At 33.9% G+C, this 10,839-nt stretch overlaps 2 protein-coding genes across 2 annotated transcripts in view; both read left to right on the plus strand.

The window, feature by feature from the left end:
• Positions 1–645: 645 nt before the first annotated feature.
• Positions 646–4,807, plus strand: LOC106762313 (LRR receptor-like serine/threonine-protein kinase GSO1). Its single transcript, XM_014646152.1, has 4 exons — positions 646–2,689; positions 2,972–3,882; positions 4,536–4,604; positions 4,688–4,807. The coding sequence occupies exons 1-4, from the start codon at positions 646–648 to the stop codon at positions 4,805–4,807; spliced, it is 3,144 nt and encodes a 1,047-aa protein (XP_014501638.1).
• A 4,119-nt stretch (positions 4,808–8,926) lies between these two features.
• LOC106762317 (receptor-like protein 12) overlaps positions 8,927–10,839 on the plus strand; it is a 25,561-nt gene continuing 23,648 nt past the window's right edge. The window contains exons 1-4 of the mRNA XM_014646166.1: positions 8,927–9,493; positions 9,757–9,972; positions 10,073–10,114; positions 10,216–10,326. Of these exons, the coding sequence (XP_014501652.1) occupies positions 8,927–9,493; positions 9,757–9,972; positions 10,073–10,114; positions 10,216–10,326 (936 nt within the window). The remainder of the gene's footprint in view (positions 9,494–9,756; positions 9,973–10,072; positions 10,115–10,215; positions 10,327–10,839) is intronic.

Consider the following 10,839-nt stretch of genomic DNA (forward strand, 5'->3'; position numbering starts at 1 on the left):
GCATGTTTTATAAGTCTATGTAAATTACTATAATAGAAACTTCAATCACAACCGTCAATCTACACGCTAGTATCATCACCACTCACGACCTTCTGCTCACGACAAAAAAAAAATGATCATAATGAAATATTTTTGACTTCTGAGCTAGAGGAGTTTATGTCATACTTCAAGATATCTTGAAATATCTCTAAGATATTTAAAATTAATAATATTATGATATAATAACTTATTATCATATTTTGTTATATCTATAATATATTATAATAATAATTTATTATCAGAAAACTCAAAATAAATTTCAACCGTGATTCCATAAATTAATAAGTATAGCAAAATTTAAAGTTGAAAAAAAGGAAAGAGAAATAATAATTGTTTAGCGCTGGAAACGTTTTACGGTCTTATTGCTAAATAATCTTGTAATTTTTTATTTTTTTATAGTTTAATTTGATTTAGAATAATTGAAATTATTAAAATCTTTTTTTAAATATGAATTCGAAAAAAGAATTCTAGCAGTAGTTTTGAGTTTGGTGATTCATGCACAGTGGATGCATTGAATGTTATATATATGAATAGCAATCTAGTTTGAGGACTCACAGGCACTGCATTATCTATAAGTTTTTGTGTGTGATGATAACACCAACAACCATGTCAATGAAGAATACAGTTGGTTTAAGATTGATGATGTTTGTGTTGTGTATGGTGTCAGAGGTTGTTAATGGTGAAGAGGAGATTAGATGCATTCCAGAGGAGAGGGAAGCACTCCTCCAATTCAAGACTGCCATTGTCGATGAGTACGGCATGCTCTCATCTTGGAACACTCCTCACTGCTGTCAATGGGAGGGGATTCGCTGCAGCAACCTCACCTCCCATATTCTCAGTCTCGACCTTCACGGAGACTTTCTTGTACAATATGACCAACGTTATCTGAGCGGAGAGATCCACAAGTCGTTGATAGAGTTGTCACAATTACAGTATTTGAACCTCAGTTCTAATTCTTTTCCAGACACTCACATCCCAGAGTTTCTTGCCTCTCTCAAAAACTTGAAATACCTTGATTTGTCTCATTGTTATTTTGGCGGAAGAATTCCAAGCCAGTTTGGCTCTCTTTCTCATTTGAAATACTTAAATCTTGCTTGGAATTCTTTGAAGGGTTCAATCCCTCGTCAGCTTGAAAATCTCTCCGAATTGCAACATCTTGATCTTAGTTGCAATCGTTTTGACGGAAATATACTTCCTCAACTTGGAAATCTCTCCCGATTGCAGTATCTTGATCTCAGAGACAATCTTTTAGAAGGAAATATAGCACCTCAATTTGGAAATCTCTCCCAATTGCATGAGCTCTATCTTGGAGGATATCACCCTCAGTTCTATCTTTCTAATAATCTCAAAATCAGTGACGGAGGTCAGTGGCTCTCAAATCTCATTTCTTTAACCCATCTTTCTTTGGAATCTGTATCAAATCTTAGTATTTCTCATAGTTGGTTGCAAGCGATTGCGAAGCTACCCAAACTAAGAGAACTAAGTTTAGTTGATTGTAGCCTTTCCGATCATTTGATTCTGTCATCCAAACATTCTAAGTTCAATTTCTCTACATCCCTCTCTGTCCTTGATCTTTCTCAGAACACCTTCACATCACCAATGGTATTCCAGTGGGTGTCAAACATCACTTCTAACCTTGTTGACCTTGACCTTAGTTTAAATGCCTTGGAGGGTTCCACATCAAGTGATTTTGGCATCGTCATGAATTCGCTTAGGCATCTTGACCTCTCCTTTAATAATTTAAAAGCCAGAGATTTGAAATCCTTCATTAATATATGCAGCTTACATTCTTTATCCCTATCCTCAAACAATTTGACTGAAGACCTTCCCTCCATTCTCGGTAATTTGTCCAGTGGATGCGTCAGACACTCATTACAAGAATTAGGTCTGTTATGGAATCACATCACTGGCACTTTGTCTGACATTTCAGTATTTTCCTCTTTGAAATCATTGTTTCTTGAGAGAAATCAGTTAAGTGGAAGGATACCTCAAGGTGTCAAGTTACCATCCACTTTGGAGCGTTTGTTAATTAGCTCAAATTTCATCGAAGGTGGACTTCCAAAATCATTTGGCAATGCATGTTCTTTGTTGTCATTGGACATCTCTAATAATGGCTTGAGTGATGATCTTCCTATGATAATTTCTCACTTGTCTGGATGTGCTAAATATTCATTGCAAGAATTATATCTACACAGGAATCAAATCAATGGCACACTACCTGACTTCTCAACATTCATATCTTTAAAAATATTAGTTCTTTCTGAAAATAAGCTAAATGGAGAGATTCATAAAGACATTCAATTTCCTCCTAAATTGGAGGAGCTCTACATGTATTCAAATTCTTTAAAAGGTGCGCTGACTGACTACCACTTTGCTAATATGTCTAAATTAGAGAACTTGGATTTATCTGATAACTCATTGGGCTTGGCATTTACTCAAAACTGGGTTCCACCTTTTCAATTGTTATCGATAGACTTGAGATCTTGCCAGCTTGGTCCAACATTTCCCATGTGGTTGCAGGCACAAAATAAGTTTTTCCATATTGACATTTCAAATGCTACAATATCAGATATTATTCCTGAATGGTTTTGGGCTAAATTACCTCTACAAAAAGTGATGACAATAAATATTTCATCCAACAGTCTACGAGGTACAATTCCAAATATTTCATCAACGTATGTTTCTACTTCCATGCACCTTGGATCAAATCAATTTGAAGGTTCTATTCCTTTATTTTTACGGAATTTTCAAATTCTTGATTTATCAAAAAATAAATTCTCAAGTCCTGTTTCATTTTTATGTGGAGATAATGCAATTTCAGTTCAAACTTATTTAGACATTTCATATAATCACTTATCCGGAGATATCCCAGATTGTTGGAAACAATTGAACTCACTAGTTTATCTAGATTTGAGTCACAATAAATTTTCAGGAAAAATTCCAACTTCAATGGGATCGCTTCTTGATCTACAAGTATTGTTGTTGAGAAGTAACAATTTAGTAGAAGGAATCCCTTTCTCCCTAAGAAATTGCACAAAACTAGTAATGCTTGATTTGTCAGAAAACAAATTATCAGGATCTATCCCGGATTGGATTGGGACAAAACAACAGTTGCAAATATTAAGTTTGAGTAAAAATCAATTCTTTGGGAGTTTACCATTTACGGTTTGTTGTCTAAGAAAAATTCAACTCTTGGATCTCTCAGTAAACAACTTATCTGGAAAAATTCCTAAATGCATAAACAACCTTACTTCAATGGCTCAAACCACATCTTCAATATATCTTTATTATGTGTTGAAAATTGGTCTTTATAATTCCGAGAGGCAATACTATTTGAATGCATGGTTGACATGGAAAGGTTCAAAACAAATGTTTATGACTAAAGGTTTGTCACTATTAAAAAACATTGATCTCTCAAGCAATCATTTCTCAGAAGAAATTCCTATAGAAATAGAGAAATTATCTGGTCTGATTTCATTGAACTTATCAAGAAACAATTTGATTGGAAATATACCTTCAAACATTGGAAATTTAACATTACTTGATTCTCTTGATTTGTCAAGAAACCGACTTGTTGGTTCAATTCCTCGAAGTCTTGCTCAAATTTATGGACTTGGTGTGTTAGATTTGTCTCATAACCATCTAAGTGGAGAAATTCCTAAAGGCACACAATTACAGAGTTTCAATAAATCTAGTTATGAAAATAATTTCAATCTTTGTGGACCACCACTTGAGAAGTGTATTGAGGATGGATCTGCACAAGAACCAAATGTGGAAGTTGATGAAGATGAATATTCATTATTGAATAATGATTTTTTTATAAGTATGGCATTTGGATTTGTTGTAAGCTTCTGGATAGTATTTGGCTCAATCTTATTCCGACGTTCTTGGCGACATGCTTATTTCAACTTCTTAAGCAACTTAGAAGACCGTATCCATGTCAAAATAGCACTCTTTGCTAGAATACTTAAGCTCAACAAAGATTAATAATGTTATAAATTTTATATAAGTTTGCTGTCTCTGTATATTATTAGCATATATCCCTTGTTTTATTATTTCTGTAACATTTCATTGATTAAAATAAAATTAACAAATAATTATTATGTTAAATATTGAACCAATTTTTACAATTTACACTACAAAAATAAATTATTTTAGGGGGGTCAGAGTTCCCGACAGTTTCATAAACCTCGAAAGTTTTCAGCGGTTTAGACCGTCCCTAAATATTTTTAAAAAATTTCTAAACATTTCTCTTATTCTCTAATTTTCTCACTCTGCATTCATTTCCTCATACCTATGCTTCATTCCCTCAAACACTATCTTCTGGCTCCCTCTGTGCTTCATTCCTCGTTTTCCTTTAATTTTCTCGCTCCCTAAAACTTCACCGGAATCATTTTCCTCTAAACCCCTTCCTGCTCCATCTTCGTGTTGTTCTTCCCTTGCTTGGGCTGAGCATTGTGTTCATCGTGTGGAGGCGTCGTGGTGCTTTGTTGCAGTTCAATATCCCTAACCTCCGTGTTGGAACCCTAGATTCTCTACTCTCTCTCAGTAATGACCTCATCAAGGTAACTTACCAATCTGCCGAAACTCTATTTTACTCTGATCTCGCTTCTCGATTTCCTCAACTCCTTCATCTGGTATGTTTAAGTCGAACAATTTCGTGGAAGGAGTGACGCACAAGATCAGGCACCAGATTGAGGAGCTCCAAAGAGTTTCTGGTGTGGACAGTGGCGGCCTCACTATTGACGGTGTCCCTGTGGATTCCTAGTTGATTAGGTTTGCTTCCCTTTTTGTGCACCATTTGCAATCAATCTCTGATTTGTGATTCTCCTTCTATTTTTTTCTCTATCTGCTTTAATACCAGTTCAGACAATGTGCTTTTGGAATCAATCAACTTTTAGTACAGTTTTTTCTCTTTGCCTGTTGCCATATTGCTTACAAGATTATGTCTAAATTTTTACACTGCACTATTCTAAATTTGTTGATGTCGTAAACTTCCTTTCAGTCGCATAACTACAACAATAATCATCCATTTGTTATTTTTGAAAAACTCTACTCTAAATATGCATGATTGTGTCGTTGTAGAGATTACTTAATATACATATGTTAGTAATAGTTCATTGTCCCTTGCTTCCTCTGAAGTTGTTGGTTATATTACAGTTTTTCCCTCAATCATTTTACTCTTTCTACTTATATATTTTTCTGTCAAATGCATATACGTCATGGAAGTTACAAGAACAAGAAAATAATGTTTTTTTTCTTGTTTTGATCATATATAGTTGTTGTTTATCTGTTTGTCTTCAATTCCCGATATAGCTAGCTAGAAGATAAAGACCTTCTAGGCCTGACATTATTGCTGGCACTGAATATATACGCTGAGTTGTTGACCAAGTAAAACTAGCTACATTAATTGCTTAATTTTTAGGCAATTAATCTATAATTTTGAATCAAAGTAATTACAAAAGGAAGGTTAACCACATGCTTATAAAAGAAGCTTGTGTAAAACAAAAATTTAAGTCAAACTTATTTTTTCATAATCAGTTAATAGTTCAAAATCATGTCATCCTGTGAAAAATACTGCTAAAATGTAAAAAATGGAATTAAGCTAGGAGATCGAGACCGAGGTCAACCTCAATAATGGTCTCATAGATAATATTTTCTTGCAATATTTTAAGCTTTTAAAAGAATCTGATCACAACCAGAGTTTACAAATCTGATAGAAATTAACAGTAAGAAAACTTAGTGTTATGAAGGGAGGGTTCATCGGTTCTGTTTCCTGTTGTATTACAATCGTAAGGCCTTTCTTCATCTTTCAGCAAATTTTGTAAGGAAGATTTTTCTTCCATTTTCGTAACCCTTTATGATGGTTACCACTACTGAGAGATGGTGATATCAGATATCCATATATATAGGTGATTTTCCTAGAGACTTTAATCTCTTCACCAAACTTGTGAGGCTTAACTATATAGTGGGTGTAGTCTGCAGTGTTTATGGACCAAATTTCTGCATAGTCCTTGCTAAATCTATTTTTCTAATACCTTGTTTTTCAATCCAAAATATTTAATTACCTTTGTTAAATTATAAAATATAAAAAACATCAAGTAAATGATGGAGAAAGGAAATATACTTTTCTACACCAAATATGAAAATGACCTCATTGAGGGTGGAGATAAGATATAGTCTTCTTCAAGATAATAAATAATATTGTGAGTATTTTATTTTAGGTACATCTTTAATGTGAAACTTTCCATTAATAATCTTATTTGAGAGAAGAAAAATATAAGAAAAAATATTTTTTATTATTTTATCCGTGATAGAGGCTCCAAGACATGGTTGAATTGGAAACCCTAGTGTTAAGACAATTGTGATAAGGGACTTGCTAACTAATTAAGGAACCATTTAGAGTTTCTTAGAACTACTTAGCTACGAATCATCTCAATTTTTTTGCATTTATAACAAGTCACGTTGATTTTGTCATTTGTTTTGATGAGCATGGATAATTATTTACTTCTCTTCGAAAAGGTTTGGCAAAATGGTAACTGATACATATATTATTTGCAGACTTCAGCAAACCTCAAGCAATATTATGCAACCTGTTTTTCTCTTATTGCAGGGAGCAACTGGACTAATTCAAAAAAATTGTTAAATATGTTTTTCTTAAACAAAATACTAGGTTCTAGAATACATGATGTGCTATATATAATTAATGGATGATATATTATTGCTTGCAGGTATATGTTCAACCACATTGATATTCTGCACTTAGTGGACTCTCATCCCTCAAGTCTTTGCATTTACTAAACAGTGAATTGAATTGGAGATCAATTACAAGTTTCTTGATTTAAGCTAGACATAAAAGGTATGTATTTTATAAATTTATTTTTATGACATTCAAAAATATTTTGTTAATAGTATTAAACCATTTCATAGAATTAATGATTTAATTTAGAGTATAGTAAATATTTATTCTTGTGCAATGCTATTATAGATTAGTACTTAGTGTGTTATTCATTCACCATTTACTTTAAATATTAAGTAGGTGTACTACTTTTAGTATTAAATTATTTCACGCAACAATTTCATAACTAAGTAGAGGAACTACTTAGTTTTGAATTCTTCAATTCCATAAGTAAGTGAGACTATTTCAGTATTCAAATTTATAACTAATTTGGTATAAGACTTAGTTTTATAACCAGTTTAATAAATTCATCTTATGTATAAATTCCATAAGGTCACTTATTCTAACCTTCTAATCCTCTTGGCATGAACAGAGGTCGTTTAAATGGATAAATCATGGATAGACATGTCTCGAAATACAAGTCAATATATGAGAGGATTGAATATCTTCTTGGACTTCGCATTCACTAATAGTGGTGTTAGGGGAAAGATAATATGTCCATGTCCGAAATGCAAATTTAAGAAATGGCAAAGTCGTGAAGAAGTATATGATCACTTAATTATTAAACCTTTTCCAAAAGGGTATACAATGTGGCTTCTTGTTAAGACTTTGGCAAGTATACCAAATCGTGCAAGTAATAAAGCCGGTAAGACCGGAAATCGTTCCCCTAGAGACTTCGATATTACTCTACACTCGTATAGTTACTAACTGACTCAAGCTAACGAATGGTTCCGATTTTTGGTTGGTATAATGCAATGAAAGTAAATTTTATGCATAAGTAAAATTTGAACTAATTGGGGCCAAAACTAGTGAATATGAAAATGATTGATAACTATGTGGAATGAACATGTTGGAGAATGATTTCAACTAGTTCCTTGCTATGCAAATGCACTACAATACCCTTCATCAATTACTTATTCTTGCCAACTAGCTAATTTACTAAAACCCAATCCCTTGGTGAATTAGCCTAGGTTCATTTGTTAAATCCCAATCCCTTGGTAATCCACCAAATTAACCCGCATTAAGAAAAGAATTTAATGACAACTAAAGGTCCTAGTTCTATCCCTAGACACTATTTCCCTTAGGTGTTTAGTCTAGTTCAAGTTTTACCCAAAGTTTCCCAACCTTAAGTAAACCCCATAATCAAGTTATGGTTGATCAAGTCATAACTAGCATTAAGAGAAAAACAAGAACACCAACAAGCAGTGAATGAAGCATTTTTCATTTAAACTCAAGTGCATTTACAAGTTCCTAGTTTACATCACTCTCCAACAATAATGAACTTAGCTCTCCATTAATGGAGAGCTTGAGCTTACAATGGAATGAAAATGGTGAAGAGGAGACTCAAGGAGGAGGAGAGGAGAGCTCCCACTGTCCAAAACTAGCTCCAAGAGGCTCTGGAACGCTTCCCTAGGTCTTAGCCGCCAAGAAGATGATTGCTCTCGAAAACTGTGTGGCTTTTATAGGGTAGGGTGCCACATCAGACATCTTACGCCCAGCGCCATTAAAATGGCGCCCAGCGCGAGATACCTCTGGAAACAGTGGAATCTCACGCCCAGCGTGAGGAAGTTGCGTTCAGCGTGAACAAACAGAGAAAACTGGCGCCCAGCGTGACAAACTTGCGCCCAGCGTGAGATCTTGCTGGAAACAGCCAGTTTTCACGCCCAACGTGAGACGGTTGGCGCCCAGCGCCAGTCTAGCTTCTTGGACTTCTTCTTTTGTGGTCCTCCCTTGGTTCCCCACTCTTAAACTTGAATGCCTTTCCAAAGTACTCAAAGTTCCTACAAAATTTTGAGGAAAAGAGATGAAAACTCAAGTGTATAATCTAATCTAAGTTTATTCACAAAGATAGAAAAGAAGAGGACCAAACATGTTTAAAGCTTCAGGAATGTTGATTTGGCATGAAAATTGCACCATAGATAATGGTAAGAATTACCGTTATCACTTCTACACGAGGAGAGAAGAATAAATGACGAAGTGTCTCAAGTAATGACCGAAGCTCCTCAAGTAATGGCCGAAGAAGATGGTGGAAGAGTTGAAATTAATGATAATATGTGTGAAATGATTAATGATGTATTTGCAGATCATTCCTTTAATAACGACATGACGGATGATGACGAGATGGGTGCAGAGTCAAGCCATACTAGAAGTCAAGATGGGACAAATTTCTTTGAATTAATGCAAGATGGACAACAAAGTTTATATGAAGGATNTGATAAATATTCGAAACTTTCATTCTTGGTGAAGTTGTATCACATCAAATGTCTATGCAGAATAAGTGACAAAGCTATGTCCATGATACTAGAGTTGCTAGCAGATGCATTTCAACATGCTANAATTCCAAATTCATTCTATGAAGCCAAAAAAGTCATTAACAAGCTTGGTCTTCATTACACCAAAATTGATGCTTGCTCGAATGATTGTATGTTGTATNTTGGAGAAGACAAAGATAGAGATTCTTGTAAGAAATGTAAGACATCAAGATGGAATCCAAAAAAGAGAAATACAATTGGTGATGATGTTGTTCTTAATAAGCGAAAGAAGATTCCTGCAAAGGTGTTAAGGTATTTTCCTTTAAAGCCCCGATTAGAGAGAATGTTTTTATCATCTAAAATAGCTGAGCATATGAGATGGCATGCATCAGAAAGTACAGATGAAGGCATGTTAAGGCATGTTAAAACATGGCTTTCAAATCAAATAAAAAAACATTGCATTATAACTTTCTCGTTTTGTGAAAGCAACTACTGAAATAACTGCCCTTGAATGTTTCAAACCTAAGCATTCTTTCACTATTTCCATCATTTTTCCCTTGTATGTAGGAAAAAATTCAAGCATATGAATCTACAACACCGTCTCAATCAAAAGAAATATCAAGTTCAGATTCATTGGCTCATGTTTTAGGAAGTCAAGAGCATAGTGGACGTGTTCGCGGTCTAGGTTTGGGTCCTTGTCCATCTAAAGTCTTTGGAGTCCATACTCGTTCTCATAGTGGATCATCTTCATCTACTCCTTTTAATGCTGAATTACAATCTCAGGTTAATGAATATTAATAAATGTTTACTTGGTTTGTTCCTTTTAAGATTAACATGTTAGATATTATATTTCTCACTTTTTAAATAAATTTTTCTGTTATAGGTATCTTCACTGACTTCTTCTAATGTTCAATTACATTCTCAGGTTAATGAATATTTAATAAATATTTATTTGGTTTGTTCCTTTTAAGATTAACTTGTTAGGTATCATATTTCTTACCTTTTAAATAAATTTTTGTGTTATAGGTATCTTCATTGACATCACAAGTTAGTGAAATGAAGGCAATGATGACACTTTTGTTGCAAAATCATCAAGGCTCATTGCCTTTACAATTTGCAGTATTTCAACGATCATCGGTAATAATTGTTAAATTTATTTGTATGATTTTTTTATTAAATATATTATCGACTAACTATTATGTTATACTGTAGGTATCTGATCAAGGGAGTGTGCCAAACAATGGATGTAATGAAGAAGAAGAAAATTAGATATTGTTAATGAATATCTTTTAGTCAAAGTAAAAGATTTTATTTGAGATGTTGGATGTTATTTGAGATGTTGGATCTTTAAGTGTTGAAGTTTATAGAATTACTCAAGGTACATTCATCTTGATGAAATTCTGTTACATCCACTGGGATTGTAATTATGCTAAGCAGGTCAAATATTATCATTCTCAACTCATTGCATTAAACTGAAGTAAATTCAATCTTGAACCCACTAGTAAAAAATTGGGTTTTTACAGCGCACATTATGCCACGGTTCACCAGAAACCGCAGCATAATGGTGCGCGGTGGCAGTATTGTAAATAAAACGAAAGAATATGCCGCGGTTCCCCACTGAACCGCGGCATATACTCCAGTCAACCATCC

This window comes from Vigna radiata, chromosome 1, assembly GCF_000741045.1.
Source record: "Vigna radiata var. radiata cultivar VC1973A chromosome 1, Vradiata_ver6, whole genome shotgun sequence".
NCBI classification, from domain to species: domain Eukaryota; kingdom Viridiplantae; phylum Streptophyta; class Magnoliopsida; order Fabales; family Fabaceae; genus Vigna; species Vigna radiata.